Source organism: Pseudophryne corroboree, chromosome 1, assembly GCF_028390025.1.
Source record: "Pseudophryne corroboree isolate aPseCor3 chromosome 1, aPseCor3.hap2, whole genome shotgun sequence".
In the NCBI taxonomy this organism is placed as follows: Eukaryota; Metazoa; Chordata; class Amphibia; order Anura; family Myobatrachidae; genus Pseudophryne; species Pseudophryne corroboree.
The window spans coordinates 932,027,439-932,047,069 of record NC_086444.1 but is presented as its reverse complement, the minus strand read 5'-3'; the positions used below and the strand labels follow the sequence as shown (position 1 = coordinate 932,047,069).

The 19,631-nt window shown below is 38.0% G+C and overlaps 1 protein-coding gene across 1 annotated transcript in view; it reads left to right on the top strand.

Annotated features, from left to right (window-relative positions):
* Positions 1 to 19,631, top strand: part of SLC7A11 (solute carrier family 7 member 11) — a 328,653-nt gene that overhangs the window by 200,019 nt on the left and 109,003 nt on the right. The window contains exon 7 of the mRNA XM_063920358.1: positions 16,839 to 16,962. Coding sequence (XP_063776428.1) covers positions 16,839 to 16,962 — 124 coding nt within the window. The remainder of the gene's footprint in view (positions 1 to 16,838; positions 16,963 to 19,631) is intronic.

Genomic DNA, 19,631 nt, shown 5'->3' with positions numbered 1-19,631 from the left:
ATTTGAATATGTTTTTAATAAATGTTTTATGATGGAACATGTTATTATTTTATGTTAAAAAGTGACAACCAATTTAGGGTTGGAATAGTGGGAGTTGATGTGACTCCTTGGCGCCAATTCTTCTATTGTTGCATATTCCCAGTAGTATTGATTGATATATCATATTGTAAGGGTATAACATAAATATGATTTACTGAAATAACTGTTACTTTTTTATCTACACTGTTTTAAAATATATTTTTTTTGCATTTAGCTGTGCAAACACTTCCCATTGATATTCCAGCTTTACCTGGTATCTATGGCTGAAAAATTATTTAAAACATTGACAAAAAAGATGATGCTTCTAAGTTTGTCCATTCGCCTGATTATATTATCAGGATCAGACTATCTGCTATATTGGTTTTATGATTTTGGGCTAAGGTAGTTCTACAGCAGTCATAAAGGATCGCATGTGCCTTTCCCTTTTGAAGGAATAGTTGGACTAGTAGCAGGTGAACTACAAGAGAGCTCAGTCATGAAGCTCAAATGCGTAGAATGTCCAACCTCTTAATTTAGCCATGTGGAGGTAATCAGTGACCTAGCGAGGGCGATTTTAGTGGAGTTAAAAGACTGAAAGCCAAATTGGTGTGGGTCAAGGATGTAGTGGTGGGGAGGAAGGAGTTTAGGCAGAGGTACACTACTGCTCAAGGAGGTTGGAGGTGTAGGGAAGGAGATATATGTAGTAGTGATTAGAGGAGTAGGGGTTAAGATGTGTATTCTATGGGGTAAATGTATGAAGCAGTGATAGGAGAGTGGAGAAGTGTGCCAGTGGAGAAGTGTGCATGGCAACTAATCAGCTGCTAAGTATAATATTATAGAATGCCCTTGATAAATGGTTACTTCAAAGCTGATTGGTTTCCATGGCACACTTCTCCACTCTTATCACTGTTTCATAAATACACCCCTATATATCTGTATAGATATCGGGCTTTATTTCCGAAGCCATTTCCCAGTTGGATGGATGTTAAAATTTAAAACAGCACTCATACTGGGCTTTACACTAACTGTGAGTTCCATTGTAAATGTTCTCCTCCAACCCACTGGGAAACAGTGGCTTTGCTTCATAAATATAGCCCTTAGGGGTCTATTCATAAGGCAGTGAAAAGTGTGGAGCAAAGAGCCAGTGGAGAAGTTGCCCGCTGTAACCAATCAGCTGTTACGTATAATTTTATAGAATGCATTTGGCAAATGTTACTTAAAAGCTGATTGGTTGCCATAGGCAACTTCTCAACTGGCTCCCTTCTCCACTCTTTTCACTGCTTCATGAATAGACACCTTAGTGTTTACAGTTGATGGCATGAACTTTTCCACTGCCTGTTTCAAAAGCTGCAGTGACTGAGCAATTATCTGTTTAATTTAATATGCAAACATGTACTGTATAGCACTGCAGAAAATTGTTTCAATTAATATTTATTTATTTATTTATTACCAGTATTTATATAGTGCATAAATTATATTCTGCACACATATATTCCGCAGTGATTTTATATGTATATGTGCCATTCACATTAGTCCCTGCCCCAGTGCTTACAATCTATATTTCCTACCACATGTACACACACACACACACACACACACACACACACACACACACACACACACACACAATTCATATTAATATTATTGCTAGACCTGCCATAACTTAAAATATTGTGTTTAGAATGAAAATACCAAGATTAGAAAAGATAGTAATAACAGTCTGTGAAATGATTTGATCTGCCATGTCTCTGCTGAATAGACACTAGCTGTAATCCCATTGGTACTAACATTCATCCATTTCTGTCAGCAGTATCAACCAGGCATAAAAAACTGTACACATTTTCTCTAACAAAGATTTTAGCAATTAGTCTCTGAGTTACTGTCTATATCTTCCCATTTATTCCAACACAGTGATTTAACTAGGTAAAACTGCCCCAGTCCTCCTCACAACAGGTGCCATGAGAAATTGTCTTTACATTATTTCATCTGTAAATTAAAAAATCAGATGTTGTATTGGTTAGCTGTGCAATACCGATTGTAATAATCTGAAAACATATTAAAATGCTTTGCTTTCTTAAAGCTGGCTTCTGTTAAAGTCCCGCTGTGCCTCTGTGGCTCCTACACCAAGGACACACATAGGCAAGATAAACATGGTAAATGGAATGAAAACTGATTTAGTATAATGTACTGCATAAATAACCTTGATTCTTGCCTGTTGTCAGCGAACAATTAGATACCGTAGATGCATAATCACACAAGTGAAACTTTAGGCGTGAATAGTATGTTTATTATACACAATGCCGTTTTACTTAAAGTTTGAAAGTGTGAGAGAAAGCAATCACAAAACAATTTCTAAGATGACCCTTTGATATCAATCCCTAAGGCGCATCAATTTAGACATAAATTAATGCTGCTTTTCATCGTGTTAAAATGATTACTGATCTGCCTCACAAACTCCAGGGAAATCCAAGACTTGAATTTAATATTGGTTAATATATTCAATAGGATTAACTCCTTAAGTCTTGGAAGAGCCTAGAGAATGGTGAAGATATAGTTTTGTTTTTTTAGCAGTAAAACATTTTCTTCATTTATCACTGTGAATCATATGAATCATGTTATTGTAACAAACAAAACAATCTAGCATCATTTTATATTAGTAAACTGGAATAAACAGTAGGAACTCATACACATAGATGCACATGCACACACATGCACAGAAACACATACACACATAGGCAGTCCAACTGTCACTCTTTGCTGTGCTTGATTCAGAGGTGGTACTGATTTATACTAATGTCGCAGACGATGGGCTGACTACTGAGACTCTAACCAGCTGCTGCTCTAAAGTTAATTTTGGTGTAATTTGAAGCCGCTTGAATAAAACAAATTAAAAATCTTTAACTCCTACCTGCAGTTTGTAAATCACCTGTCCCATCCATACAACACCCCCCTATACCTACCTGTACCACATATTTTAACCCATTATGCTGCACTAATACCCAATAATGGCATATCATTATTAGCCTAGTTAATCTTATTGACCAATTGATCATTATTAGTGTTCTGAACCAAGTCCCAAAATTTTTACCTTAGATCAGTGATTTTTCCCCAAGTTTGCACCTGCTTGGAAGCTGTGAGAAACAAATTCTCACGTCTAATTAAATAGCAAAAATCCAGCTGCTGCCCAAAATTTTGTGCACTACTGGAAAAATAAAATGACCACATTCAATTGAATATGCCCCGTAAGATTGGTTAAAATATAATCTTTATTTTATCATATTAAAATACAGCTCCCAAGAAAACAAAGCATAAATAAAAACATCCATGTTAAGTCTGACAGGTAATGAATACTGCATATGGGCATTTTAGGTACAGATAAAGTACTAGTGGCTTTTATATATATATATATATATATATATATATATATATATATATATACACACACACACACACACACACACACACACACGCATACAATGCATTTCAAGATTTTGGAGCAGTATCACAAAAGTCAAATATAGTAAATATTACTGTATTCCAAAATTAGTATAGTATCAAGAGTCACTCACTTTACAGTTTGTTTCAAGTTTCAAAACAGTATTATGCAAAGTCAAATGAAAATTTCTACGAACAATATAATATAAGATACTGTAGTGCAGAGATAAGTATGTGTCTGGATGCTGATTCAGTGGTGGATGTAAGTAAAACATTGGGTGCAAGCATCAAATGATTTATTTCTGCACATGCATCTAAAACGCAGTGTGCATGTGCCTTGGTGGATACAACCAGGGGGACAAATATTGGAATTGCATTGAGATCAATACAGTTTCTAACTGTTCCTGAGTGGTGACTATGGGGGGTAGTGGCTTTTGGCAGCGGGCATTTTGGGAGCTTGTTCGTGTCAGGAACTGCATTGAAAGACACAAATCCACTCCGCCACCCATGTTCTGACAAATATTCTGAGCATACATAAAGTTACACTGATGTCCACTGGTGTGGCCAATATCTGAATGATGGTGTGCGTTTATGTGCACATCAATGGACTAGTGCAGGCCAGTTGCCATCTCAATAGGATGCCCAGCAGCTGCTTCAAAAGCATCCACCTCTGAATCACGCACTTGTCAAAAAAAAAAGTGTAAGGAGTTGCTCAGTCTCAACCCCTTGAGTACTTTACCAATAGTTCTGTGGTGACCATCTGTCTCTACCCTAACTTGGCTCAACACACTTGTTCATTTCTTAAACACATATTGAGCAACAATACATGGTGTGCATATGTATCAGTGTACTAATGTAGCTTATGTAGCAAATTGGATCTACACATAATACAGTAAAATTACATAAATGTATACACATAACAAAAAATTAAATCAGTTCTTCTATGTACACTTGCACACATTTTTGAAGGAACTTGGCAGGAAGGTTGTTCCAAACATCTTGGAGAATTAACCATAGTTCTTCTGTGGATGTAGGCTTGCTCAAACTCTTATGTCTCTTCATGTAATCCCAGACAGACTCAGTGATGTTGATTGTAAGTACTGTATGTTGAGGAAGGTTAGGCTGCCAGGGGGAGGTTAGGTTTAGGCACTAGAGGGAGGTATAGGGTTAGGCTGTGGGGGGTGGAGGTTAGCGTTAGGCTGGGGGGGTTAAGGTTAGGCACTAAGGGGGTATGGTTAGAGTTAGGCTGCGAGGAGGAAGGTTAGGGTCAGGCTGCAGGGTTCGGTTAGGCTTAGACTGCAGGTAGGGAGGGTTAGGGTTAAGGTTAAGCATACATATCTAAAAGGTGTCAGGATCCTGACCATCGGGATGCCGCTGTTGGTCTTCTGACTGCTGGTATCCCAAGCGCCGGGATCCTGATACCATCCTGTCTATGGGTAATGGCAAGTGTTTTTTTCCATTGATGGTAGCCCAAACATCTGGGAAACACTGGTCGTTCGATGGGCGCAGCCATTGATGGTTTTCAAACACTAATTTAAAACCATTGGCCATCGATGGTACAGTCATTGATGACTGTCACTACAGTATAACAGAAAAATGCTACTTTTATAGCACACTGTGTTTCAGAATTGTTTTCTTTTATATAACTGTGTTAGATAAGTTTTAAGTAGATGTACAGTACTTGACCTAATTCAATCATAAAAAGAACCTGACAATTTCTGAGAGGTTTTTGGAAATTATATTAGCCACTTAAGTGGTTAAATCATCCCTTGCTATGCTAATACATGATGCTTTCCTGCAGTTGTCCATACCCATTAAATAGTGTTTGGTCAAATAATACAAGAATTCATGAAAACACATTTCAAATGTTTTATTTTAGTTATTTATTACCATTGTAGAAAGATAAAAAGGTAAAAAAAACAATCATCACTTTTTTGCTTGATGTTCTATTGTCATCTGTCACAAATATAGGACAGTATGTGCTTTGATAGAAAATATTTGTAATTAGTTTTACAACCTGACCTTTGTAATATCATCATACGAATCACAGAAGGGGTGAATGGAACATTTCTGTTACTTGACAGGCCAGTTATAAAAAGCTTATATTGTAATTTAAAAAGAACAACATAGCAGTATATATCTAAAAACGAAACTATACACACACTATACTGTACACATACGCATATCTACTCTATCTATCTATCTATCTATCTATCTATCTATCTATCTATCTATTTACACCCGACCAGTGTGCCCCACCAATGTAGATGGAAGAGAATGGAGATTGACAAAATCAGCGCAGAACCAAGGCAACATATATACAAATAAGCAACTTACAAAGTAAAAACAGAATAATCATGATGTAACACCAAAATCATATCAAGTAAGCACATAAAGATATATCTCTAATAAATATCAACTTTTAAAGCAATCCCTAAACGATATATTAAATGAACCCACAAAAACATGATACATACTGTAAATACAGTATAAGAAAATAAGCACTAATATAACAATAAAACAGTGCATTAAATTTTATATACAGACAACAAGAGTACAGATGTGTTCTCGCTGTTCACGTATGCATCGCAGGTGTGATTATTAGTGCCCGCATATTAGTAGCTTAAAGCTTCCAGTCATTAGCTGCGGTTAACGATGCCTCTTAGCATACTGAATAAACCTTGGTTTACTAAACACACTGAACTTTAAAAAATGGTATATCATTATTGTTTTCATTTTCAAAGAAAAAAAGTTGTTAAGTAGTTACCAAAGTAGTAGTTCTTCCTCACAGAGCTTATAGATTGCAGGCAAAATATATAACCCAAGATTTCTTGTGATAACAAAGGTCAGCTGCTTTACAGCTTTCTCTACTTTATCTTTCTTAATGGTTTCACACTTACCTATTTTATGCTTTGAATTTTTAGAGCTTTTGTAAAAAGAAAAGAAAAAAAGAAAAATACATATTACTAAAAAAACATTATTTAACACAAAAGGCATTATTACATTTGTCTCATCCACTAACTGCAATTTTTTTCTGAGTGGGCTTGACAAAGGGTATGCACATTTCATCACCATTTTAAATGTCATATTGAAGTCCCAAGAAGTTACAGTACTTTCCTTAAATTATGTTTGATGTGCCTCATTTTTAAAGGTTATATTCCATGTTATTCTACTTTCAAAACTGAAGAATTTCACAATGAGTACATTTTCACAGGTGCATTGCAATCTTGCTTTTATAGCACCCATATTACATAGGCAACTTTTCAATGCATTATATGTGCTATAAACAGCTCAGTAAATGACAGCATTACACACGGTGATGCAAATGATTAAATCATCAGTGATGTTAGCTGGATGACTAAAACACCCCAAACACTACTAGTGTAATAATGTTAGTAATGCTGAAAGGTTAATAATATACTTACCAACTTTTTACTGTATACAGCTGGGTATGAAACAAACAGCTTCATTGCTTTTCTTTTGATAAAGACACATAGGGAGAGTAGGTGGCCCCATACACTACAACGATATGTCTGAGGCTGCAGTCGGAGGCTATTTCCCTTGAACTCTCACGGGAGCTTCCCGGGACTGGTTCCTTACGATTCCATATGATTTGGGTGGGTTATATTTTTTCTGTGCAGGGTAAATACTGGCTGCATTATTTTTACACTGCAATTTAGATTTCAGGTTGAACACACCCCACCCAAATCTAACTCTCTCTGCACATGTTATATCTGCCCCCCCCTGCAGTGCACATTAGAGAAAAAAATTGCTTTTGCAATCCATGCTGAATTGGGCCCATAGTTTTTTGCTATAAGTAATGAATGTCTACATTTCCTTTTATGGCATTTGGTAATGTTGTGTACTGTATATCCATTGACCATTGACACAATGGGGTAAATTCACTAAGGTGGGAGTTTTTTTTAGAACTGGTGATGTTGCTCATAGCAACCAATCAGATTCTACTTAACATTTATCTAGCTGCTTCTAGAAGATAATAGATAGACTCTGATTGGTTGCCCTGGGCAGTATCACCGGTTCCAAAAAAACTCCCACCTAAGTAAATTTACCCCAATGTCTTCCCTTCAACCTGTAATGATGTTATGGCCGTTGAACTAAAAATAATCTTATCATAGTTTGTTATTGTGTTGCTATACATCAACATATTTACCTTAAAAAAAAAAAAAATCTAAATGGTAAAATAGCAATGTTTATTCAAAATGGAGTCTACTAAGCTTAATAGAATAGCCAGCAAAATATACTTAGTTTTGAATCTACACTACGTGTCAGGTTTTTTTTTACAATAAAACAAGGAAACAACTTAAATCTTAGATGGAGAAGACAAATGGGTAAAGGGAAAATAGAATGCTAATGATGGGTGGAATGGGGCAACAGAACCAGCAAAAGCTCTGGTTTTCTTGTGAATCATTGATGTTAAGGTGCTTAATTAGGTGCCAAGTATATTATACAGAACATTCTATCTAGACATACTTTCATAGATAAGGTGTTTTCTTTAACATGGAGGATTATCCCTACAAATACAAAATGAAACTACATTTATCAGAATTGCTCTTTATGTTAACTAAATGAGGGAGCACTCAGTAATCACATATATGTATATGGCATTGATAATGAATAACAGCATTTGTGAATTTTTCCTATATGGTTTTTAGTAGTTTCTACTGTACAATAAACAACATATATACAGATTCTACAGGAAACTGCATATTCTTATGCAGTTGAACTGTATTTTATGAATTGGTGTATTTTATATGTTCTGACTATGCCCCTGACTGAAGAGCTCTGGTTTAACCTCCTTAGAGGTGGCAACTCAGTCGAACAATACAGTGCATCCGGAAAGTATTCACAGCGCTTCACTCTTTCCAAATTTTGTTATATTACAGCCTTAGTCCAAAATTCTACACACAATACCCCATAATGACAATGTGAAAAAAGTGTTGTGGAGATTTTTGCAAATTTATTAAAAAAAGCAAAACTAAGGAGAAATCACATGTACACAAGTATTCACAGCCTTTACTCAATACTCTGTTGATGCACCTTTTGCAGCAATTACAGCCTCAAGTCTTTTTGAATATTATGCCACATGCTTGGCACACCTATTTTTGGGCAGTATCACCCATTCCTCTTTGCAGCACCTCTCAAGCTCCATCAGGTTGGATGGGAAGCATCAGTGCACAGGCATTGTCGAAGATGTTCAATCGGATTCAAGTCCGGTCTCTTTGATATGTTGGCTGTGTGCTTAGGGACATTATCCTGCTGAAAGATGAACCGTTGCCCCAGTCTGAGGTCAAAGGCGCTCTGGAGCAGGTTTTCATCCAGGATGTCTCTGAACATTGCTGCATTAATCTTTCTCTCTATCCTGACAAGTCTCCCAGTTCCTGCCTCTGAAAAACACCCCCACAGCATGATGCTGCCACCACCATGCTTCACAGTAGAGATGGTATTGGCCTGTTGTTTAGCAGTGCTTGGTTTCCTCCAAACATGACGCCTGGCATTCATGCGAAAGAGTTCAATCTTTGTCTCATCAGACCAGAGAATTTTGTTTCTCATGGTCCAACAGTCCATCAGGTGCATTTTAGCAAACTCCAGGCGGGCTGCCATGTGCTTTTTACTAAGGAGTGGCTTCTGTCTGGCCACTCCACCATACAGGCCTAATTGGCGGATTGCTGTAGAGATGGTTTTCTTTCTGGAAGGTTCTCCTCTCAACACAGAGGAATGCTGTAGCTTTAACAGAGTGACCTTCAGATTCTTGGTCACCTCCCTGACTAGGGTCCTTGTCCCCCGATCGCTCAGTTTAGACAGCCAGCCAGCTCTAGGAAGAGTCCTGGTGGTTCCGAACTTCTTCCATTTAAGGATGATGGAGGCCACTGTGCTCATTTGGACCTTCAAAACAGCAGATCATTTTCTGTACCCTTCCCCACATTTGTGCCTCGAGACAATCCTGTCTCGGAGATCTACAGACAATTCCTTTGACTTCATGCTTGGTGTGCTCTCAGACATGCACTATCAAGTGTGGGACCTTATATAGACAGACGTATGCTTTCCAAATCATGTCCAATCAACTGAATTTACCACAGGTGAACTCCAATTAAGCTGTAGGAACATCTTAAGGATGACCAGTGGAAACAGGATGCATCTGAGCTCAATTTTGAGCTTCATGGTAAAGGATGTGAATACTTATGTACATGTGATTTATTAGTTTTTCATTTTGAATGAATTTGCAGAAATCTCAAAAAAACGTTTCACATTGTCATTATGGGGTATTGTGTGTAGAATTTTGAGGGGAAAATTTATTTATTTCATTTTGAAATAAGGCTGCAACATAATAAAAGGTGGAAAATGTGAAGCACTGTGAATACTTTCCGGATGCACTGTATATTTACTGCTGATGCACCCAATATCACAGATTGAAGTATTTAGGATTAGGCTGGTTCATGACACTTTGAAACTTGGTACCACACCAGGAAGCAATAATTATCCTCTAGTCCTCTTCCATGCCTTTCAACTCTCTTATCAAAAGGTTTGGCTAATATAAAAAAAATAAAATCCATGATATTGCAAGTGGGTGATAGGGGTGGCCACTTTTTGGTGCTCACCTCAAATATCCTGTCACCAGAGTCTCTACAATGATGATCCTTCAGTTCAGCATGTTACAGGCAAGAGATGCAGAATGGATCTCAAAAGGAATGAATAGGACCAGTGGACAGGAAGGTCATTGCTTGATACAGGGGTAACACTTTACTTTAACAGGTGTCTCTCCTCAGGGTAGAGTGGAAGATCACCATTGGCATTTTTACCCTTAGAACCCAAGTTTCACCTATGGTTGCTTGTGCACCAGGTGGAAACTGTCACTTCCCACTGGACTGTAAGGCCCACTTGTGTCTGGTAAGAAAGGGGACAAAAGCAAGTCACACATACTGTATAAGGTTCTCACTGCTAGCATTCTGTTCAACGTTCCTCATTTTCTTCCACAGAGCCCTGTGGGGAAAGGAGTCACACACCTGCAGTTCTATACATTTGGCTAATAGTACAACAATGCAGGTGATATATCTCAAACACAAATAATAATCAGGTAAATGCACATGTGCAACCTGTAACAATTTGCTTTTTACATTTCCATCTGTACACATTTCCAGCTAAATAGCTCTGTTATATTAACTGAGGCTTTCGTCTATATCTCTAATTTGGCTTCCATTGCCCCTGAGAGTTAAGTCACTGGCCCTCCACATCTATATTGCTAAACAGGCCTGATGCATGACTTACTAATGAGGCATGGCCTGGTGCCTTACCTAACCACAGGTCATGCCAATCCTATTTTTTTTTTTTGGGGGGGACACCTTTTCCAGCTTTGTGGGCATGGCCATAAACTCTGCTCTATTGGCAGATGCTTACAATTTGGTATGTGCATAGTGGATGTGAGCATGGAGGTTAGTTCACAAGTTAACTCCAAACCAGTGTAGGTTTTATTGAAGATTTCAGGATATAGGTAATAGAAGATAAACAGCAGTCATTATGATATGGTATTAATCGCTCCTGGGCTAATTACTGCACAGCCATACAGCACCATGGTGCTCCAATAACACAGTGGCAGGCTTGGCATATTCAGCCCCTTTTATAAAGCCAAGTAAACAACATGCACCTACAGTCTAATCAGTCAGATTAGTCTACCTCTACATCAGTCTACCTCTATGCACTACACATCCAGAAACATATTGCACACCCTTCATGCAAGTCTCTTAACTGAGTGCTATTGTGCATGACTCCTCAGACACAACATTCCATGTCTGTATTTATGACAGCATGGGAGATGGTCCATGGAAGATGAGGAGCGCTGCAGTCGACCTGTGCCTACCATCACCGAGAACAACTTTGCTACCAGGCATAGTTGAGGTGAATGCCAGGGTGACTGTTACCAAGTTTGTTAAAAAATAGGCATCTCATCAGGATCCATCTGCTTGATACTCCATGAAAAGCTTGGCCTGAGCAAGGTTTCTGCATACTGGGTGCCCCATCTGCTGACTCGAGAGTAGAAGGAGGCTCAGGTGACTTGGTGCCACAACATGTTGTCCAGGTGTGATGGTGGTTTCTCAAACTCATCAGAGGTGATGAATCCTGGACCTAGTTTTGCTCCTGAGACCAAACAACAGTTGGCCCAGTGTACCATAGTTGAAGGTGCACTGCCACAGAAGTTCTGACGTGAGCCCAGTGTAACCAAGCAGACGGTGGCTGTTTTTGTGGTCATATAGCTACTGTAACACTTGTGTAGCACTTGTGTTACTGAGGACTGCTACAATAACCAATGCCTGCTACAAGTGCTGGAAGCCATTTCCAGGCACAATCCAAAAACTCACGCTCGTGGTGCCCTTCTTCATCACCACAATGCACCTGCCCAAAAGTCCAGGAAAGTGGTGGATTTTCTGGTGCATGAGTGCATCCAAGAGCTTGATCATATGCCGTACACTCTAGACCTGGCCCCACGTGACTTCTTTATGTTCCAACAGATGCGTGGGATTCATTTTGAGTTACTGGAAGATGGAGTGGTTATCTTCATCCAGGAAGTAAAAAACAGACCTGCTTCAGACCGGTCAAGCTGCTACACCAAGTGGTTTATGCACATGCAACTTTGCAGACTCCTCTGGTGAATACTTTGAATGTACAGTAGTGTTCACTTTATTTGTAAATATAAAACTTTTTGTGCATCTGGAAACTTATTGCACACACCCCATAGGATTTAACCATTTACCTACATGTCAGCATGTTCATTTGGTGGGATTAAAGCAGTGGCACTTTAAGAGAGATGGGGCCCGTGTGCAGGCTCCAATAGGGTCCCTTCCTCTCCAGTGGTGCAGTATACTCTGGCATTGTTCCAGAGTCTACTGTATATGCACAGGTCTATAGGAACATGGTGCCTGTACCGAATTCCCTCATTATCTATTGCTCATGCACGAATCACCGGAAAATGTCCATGTTGGCCATTTTGTAAGTGATTTTAGCATCTATGCAGCCAGTAATGGGTCGACAGTGAGTATAATTAAATGGGTGCAGGGTGTGCAGTATGTTGGCTCCCCTGGACTCACTGCACACCTTGCACCCATTATAGATTCACCAGAGGGTTGAAGATAGGTTGAAAGGGAACATAGGCACCTACCATGTACGGATGGAAAGACTGTGGTGGGGTGCTTCATTAAGCTTCAAAAAGTCTCTTTCTGTGACCAATACTATCCTACCTGACCCCCTGCTTTTTTTTTTGCAAGGCCACTTGTCGATAGATATCACCTGCTGTTTCCGAAGTCTTTTTGCTTGAACATACCATTTTCAGGTATATTCTGTGGCTGCCCGCAGAGCTCTTCTTCCTCTAAGGTTCGTCTTCTGCTCTTGCCGCTGACAAACTGATCTGCCAGTGCTCACACCAACTATTTTAACCTTCTCTCTGTCCTTTTGCAAGTTTCTAATTTATTCTCAAACATTTTGTACAGTAGTAATTTTCATAAGTGCACAGCTTTCTGGAAAGAACTGTTTTTTCCTCATTAGATGACATTTGTAAACACTGGACCTTTGCACTTCTCTCCTTTTTATTTAATGATAAAATGGTTTGTTCATTTCTTCATTACTTGTTTTCTAGGCATGAAATTGTAAAAAAAAAAAAAAATCCACAAAACTGAGGAACAGTGATGTTGATATTACTTTCTCAACTCGGAAAAATTTAATTACTGGCCTCCTTTTCTTTCATACAAGACACCTTGTTTTCACAAAAAAGATGGTTTTGTGTCTGATGACCAAGTGGACACAGGCCAGCTGGTATTAGTGATTCCTGTTAAATTCCCATCCAGAAGTTGACTCTTGTGTGGAGATGTGGTGGTAAATTAACTAAGGGTCGATTTTGTTAAGATCGACCAAAATAGAACCAATATTCCCCCCAAAATTGGTCACAGTGTTTCTATTCAAAATAGAACATTTCCTAACAGTACCGTTTTTTGTGCATTGATTTCTATTTGAAGTTCTTTTTGAAGTTCTAAATTCTATTCACCCTCATTAGAACCAAAAATCAACCAAACATTAAGGGTGATTCAGACCGGATCGCATGCTAGCTTTTTTCGCTGCACTGCGATCAGGTCAGAACTGCGCATGCGTATGCACCCCAATGCACAGGTGCGTCGCTCGGGTACAAAGTGGATCGTTCCTGTCCATGGGTTTTATGAAGAATCCATTCGCACAGCCGATCACAAGGAAGGCGATTGACAGGAAGAGGGCATTTGTGGGTGGCAACTGACCATTTTCTGGGAGTGGTTGGAAAAACGCAAGCGTGTACAAGCATTTGCAGGGCGGGTGTCTGACGTCAATTCCGGTCCCAGACAGGATGAAGTGATCGCAGCGGCTGAGTAAGTCCTGGGCTACGCAGAAACTGCAAAAGATCTTTTTGTACTGCTCAGCTGCACATGCGTTCGCACACTTGCACAGCTAAAATACACTCCCCTGTAGGCAGCAACTATCTGATCGCAGCGCTGCAAAAAAATGCTAGCGAGCGATCAGGTCTGAATTAGGCCCATTGACACAAAGTCTACCAAAAATTAACAAACTTATACAAAAGCATTGCTAGTGGACAAAACTTGTCATATGCACTATATTACCTAGAAACACCTTCAATATATTGATCATTTGCATATCCACCATTTTTTTTAAAATCATTGCTGTGCCCTTAACTGCCATTATTTATGTAGCCCCACATGCTTCTCTCCCATGTTTTTCCATCATATTGAGTTTTCAGACAATTGCACATGATTTTAAATAAAATAGAACTATTTCTGATGGTTCTATTCAAAATGGCGATTTTTGGTAGATTTTTCAAATCGACTGTTAGTAAATGAGCTTTTTCTATTGATGTCTATTGGGAAGTACCAATGGTCTATTTGATGTTCTATTTATGTGTAAAATCTATTTTGAGAGGATTTTGAGTCAGTTTTGCTTTTAGTAAATACCTGATTGTCTAAACACCACCAGTGTTACCTCAAAATCAATAGGAACAAAAAATCAACCCTTAGTAAATTAATTCCAAGGTGTCAGTCTGTCTTTTTTTGGCACTATCATTTTCTAAATTTGGACTTTTTGTTGTTATTTTCCATGGACTTGTGTATCCTCAACATCTAACTTTAATTCAGAATTTTTTTTTTATTATTATATTATTTTTTTATTATTTATATACAACTAAAGGTCTGTAATATGTATTAGTTCTAGTACTTACACAAATACAAAATTGTCCAATCATCCTGGGTTCTCATTTGATCTGGACTTGTCAAATAGCACCTAATGTGTGATTTTTGTCATCAGTTATATGGGTGAAGTTCCAGTTGGCAGATTCTACACTTAATCCAAAACAAATGGAAAAGAGATTAAGGGGTCGATCCTATTAGCCACGGTGATTTTGCGGGCGTAGCATCGCAGCAGCAGCTGCACTTTATGGCAGCCTGAATTCGCACAAAAATACTCGTTGCCCCATAGGGCACCAAGCACTTTGGTGCGAATTCAGCTCAAATCAGCCCACGAAGGGTGCGAGATTGGGTGCCATTGCCGGTGTTTAAACACCATGGCAAAAGCACATTGCGCCCTTCACCGGTAATAGGATCGACCCCTTATTGGGCAATCTTACCCTAGAAAGTCTTTCAACATCATCAGTAACTACTTTTTAAAACGAACTGACCTCTAACTCTGTCACCATTTAATTTCTGTTTCTTTAGCACAAAGGACCTCACATCTCTTTATTTCTATTGTATTCTATACTGTAGGTGTCAAATCTGATATTAAACTGCTTTGTGTTTGCTCTGTGAGTTTAGACAGCTAGCTCACTGCAGCCTTTGGACAATATTGATGAAAAATGTAAATATTGAATGTTTTGAGGTGTTCATTTATAAAATTGACTGTAAATAGCTATAAATGAACACTAAAGATAATAATAGTAAATCAGAAACTAAGAAACATACAAATTACATGACATTACCTGTTTTTGACCAATTATTTGTATTAAATCCAAAACCAATACCAAAACAATACAAGCTATTTTGGGAAAAGCCAAAACTCGTAATGGTTTTTTGAACCAAGGTCAATACCAAAACCAAAACACAGGGGTCAGCACATATTTCTAATTTAGAAATATTTAGAAATGTGTTTTAACTGACTACTAAGCCCAAAATGTAGTGAGAGGCGATGGGGCATGAGTCCTAGCTCCTACTGTGCATGCATGTTGAATATTGGAACGACCTTAGGAGATTATTATATAAATTTCATACTGACATGATGGTTAGTTTGATTTACCTTTACCTTTCACCATGTGTGACATGTTTCCTAAGGGTGTGGTATGGCTGACCAATGGTCTTCTGATTGCCGGTTAGCATACCGACGCTGGGATCAGTGCAGCAAGCCCCGCGGTCGCCACGGGTTCTATTCCCACTTTATGGGTGTCGTGGACACCCAAGAGTGGGAATAGTCCCTGTTGGTCAGCATGCCGACCGTCGGGCTAGTGAGGGGGCGGGATGTTGGTGGAGGTCATGTGACCGTCGGTCTCCTGACCTCCGTTCACATAAATACCACCCGTTTCCTAACTATCTAAGATACAAGTCCATCACCTTTTATTGTTTAATGAAAGGTCTGTTGCAAAGCAGTGCTGCAGTTTTCATATCAATTTATTTGTCACATTAAGTAATTGTAAATAAATGAATTTTTGTAGCAAAATTGTTTTAGTGCTGTTTTTGTTTAACATATGTTTCACATTTTCATACAGTACAGTAACATAAACCAAACAACACATACAAACTTACAACTCTTGTACTTGCACAAACACACAAAGTAAATAACTAATTAGTGTTTATAAATATTTATCAAACAAGTGTTATGGAAATGTCAAATCACGCAAGTATAATCTGTAAGTAAAAAACATGCTATTGTACGTTAAGCTGTTATAATCAGTGAATAGTGAAACATATTTCAGTGCTTACTATTATTCTAAATGCTGTTATAGACAACACATACACTATATATAAATTGCTGTACGTAAAACATAAATAAATTAGGCATGCTGATCTGATCTGTTCATCTATGTCATAAGAAGTAACACACTATCTATTGTATACTAGGAAATGAGACAGTTAATAATAAACTATTGTACTAACTACAAACTAAATCAAGTTACAGCTGCGATGCATGCAGCTACATTCTGACTGAGACAAACATTAATTTATAATTTATAAACGTTAATTTATATTCAGTGTTTTATTATTTGTTGTGACATGTAGTATTGTGAATGTAATTTCACTAGTTTTTGTCACAGTTGAATACAAACAAGTTGTATATAATCTTTTTTTTTTCCTTTTCAGAAACATACCTCTTGCAATTTGCATATCAATGGCGATTGTAACAATTGGATATGTATTAACCAACGTGGCATATTATACAGCCATTACAGCGGAAGAGTTGGTACTCTCCAATGCAGTTGCAGTGGTAAGGAAGCATAAAAGGCAAATGTCATCTATATTTTGTTATTTGAGCAGTACTTTGAATTACTGTGATAACAATTCTATTGTGTTTACTTTAATAGAGGTGTAATAATAAAAACTATGTTCCATTATTGGTATAGAGTTTGACCCTCCTATTGGAACCTTCATCATGTTACTCCAGTAGCACTATGTAATCTATATACATTATTAATAAGCGGAGCATTAGAGTACTAACGACATTGTCCCCATACTGCTTCACGCCACTGCTTCATTTGCCAATAGAAGATTTTAAGCCTCAGCAATATATCTAATGGTTCTGGAATTGTAAATGCCCTTTATGATATGATATGGGATAATGGGGCAGATGTATTAACCTGGAAAAGGCATAAGGAAGTGATAAACCAGTGATAAATCCAAGGTGATAAACGCACCAGCCAATCAGCTCCAATATATAAATTAACAGTTAGGAGCTGAGGCTGGTGCGTTATCACCTTGCACATATCACTGGTTTATAATTTCCTTATGCCTTCTCCAGGTTAATACATCTGCCCCAATGTACCAAATTACACTTTTATACATGACACACAGGGTATTTGGATAACTATTTTAATTTCTTTGTTGACTACAGTACTTGTTCTTTTATATTATAAGTTACTGTTTAATTACTACTGTTTAAATCTGTTGCCAAGCAGCCCAGTTCACATAGTGGTTAATATTGCTACATCACTGAGGTAGGTCTTGTGTTTGATTCTCACCAAAATTCTATATGTGCAGAGTTTATATGTTCTTCCTGTGTTTGTGTGGGTTTTCCAGGTGCTCCAGTTTCCTCCACAATCCAAAAACGTAGTGGTAGGTTAATTGGATTCTAACTAGAGATGAGCGGGTTTGGATTTACTCGGTTCTTTACGCCAGAATTTTCGCCATTTCTTATTTTCTGGATTTTTCTTATTGGCTAGCCAAAACACATTGGCTAGTCCAATAGCCAATAAGGAGATTCGGATGAATCCGAGTAAATCAGAGTAAAACCGAACCCGCTCATCTCTAATTCTAACAAAATGTGATAGTGAGTATAGATTGTAAATTCAGCTGGGACAGGGACAGATGTGAGTGAATACATAATGGGGGTCATTCCGAGTTGATCGCTCGCTAGCTACTTTTAGCAGCTGTGCAAATGCATAGTCGCCGCCCACGGTGGAGTGTGTTTTCGTTTTGTAAGTGTGCGAACGCTTGTGCAGCCGAGCGGGACGATAACGTTTTTTGCAGTTTCTGAGTAGCTCTGGACTCACTCAGCCCTTGCGATCACTTCAGTCTTTTTGGTCCCGGAATTGACATCAGACACCCACCCTGCAAACGCCTGGACACGCCTGCGTTTTTCAAAAAACTCCCTGAAAACAGTCAGTTGACATCCATAAATGCCCTCTTCCTGTCAATCTCCTTGCGATTGGCTGTGCGAATGGATTCTTCGTTAAATCCATCACCCAGCAACGATCCGCTTTGTACCTGTACGACGCGCATGCGCATTGCGGTGCATACACATGCGTAATAGTAATCTGTTTGCTGCTCAGCGAAAAATGGCAGCGATCGATCAAGTCAGAATGACCCCCATTATTTGTAAAGTACTTTAGAATGTGTGTGCACTATATAAATGTATACTACATGGCATGATAGACACTTTTGTAAATGACTGTGTTCATGCTATGACTTCTATAAATAATAATGTATTTAAATAGTGCTCTTTCTCCAAAAGGACTGAAGGCTAGATTAAAGGACTCAGCATATGCCAGCATATGAGATATTGAAAATCAGGGTCCAATTTTATATTTAATAGCTTAAAAGTCTCATGAAAGTTCCATAACCTGTATCCAGTCTTAAAACATCTCAGCATTGTATACTTTGCCTATCAATATACTGTGCAGTCAATTTTGCTAGAAGGCTTGCTATTATTTCTAATGTACTTGTTTCTATACACATACTGTATTAGAACACTACACTTGTGTGTTATAAGGATGTAATTCACAACAGTTTACGTTATTTGCACATTACAGTATTATAAATGTAGAAATACTGTACCAGTTTAATAAAAATGTAAAAAAAAGAAAAGAAAAGAAAGAAAGAAAGAAAGAAAGAAAGAAAGAAAGAAAGAAAGAAAGAAAGAAGGAAAGAAAAAAAGAAGGAAAGAAAGAAAGAAAGAAAGAAAGAAAGAAAGTAAGAAAGAAAGAAAGAAAGAAAGAAAGAAAGAAAGAAAGAAAGAAAGAAAGAAAGAAAGAAAGAAAGAAAATAGATAAAATAATAAACTTGTTTAGCAAGTGGAAACATTGTATTCAGTTGGAATGTGTAAATGACTTTCATCATACAGTTAAAATAGGGCTATTTAGTTACATAGACTTTAAATCTAAGACGTAATGCTACATTATTACAACAGCTAATTTAGCAAATAAAATCACTGACTTTGAAACAAAGTGGATATAAATAAGTATACAGTACAGCTATTAAATTACACAATAAGGTCTTTCAACCTCTCCCACACAACAACACTGTCAATGCATGAGCTGGGAAAGAGCACATATCAAATCTTCTTGACAAGTCAACATTTTCTTTTCTTTTTTTAAAATCCTTTTGCAATTGAATTGTTAGGATGCTAGTTCCTCTATCTCTGTAAGTGACGATTATGAT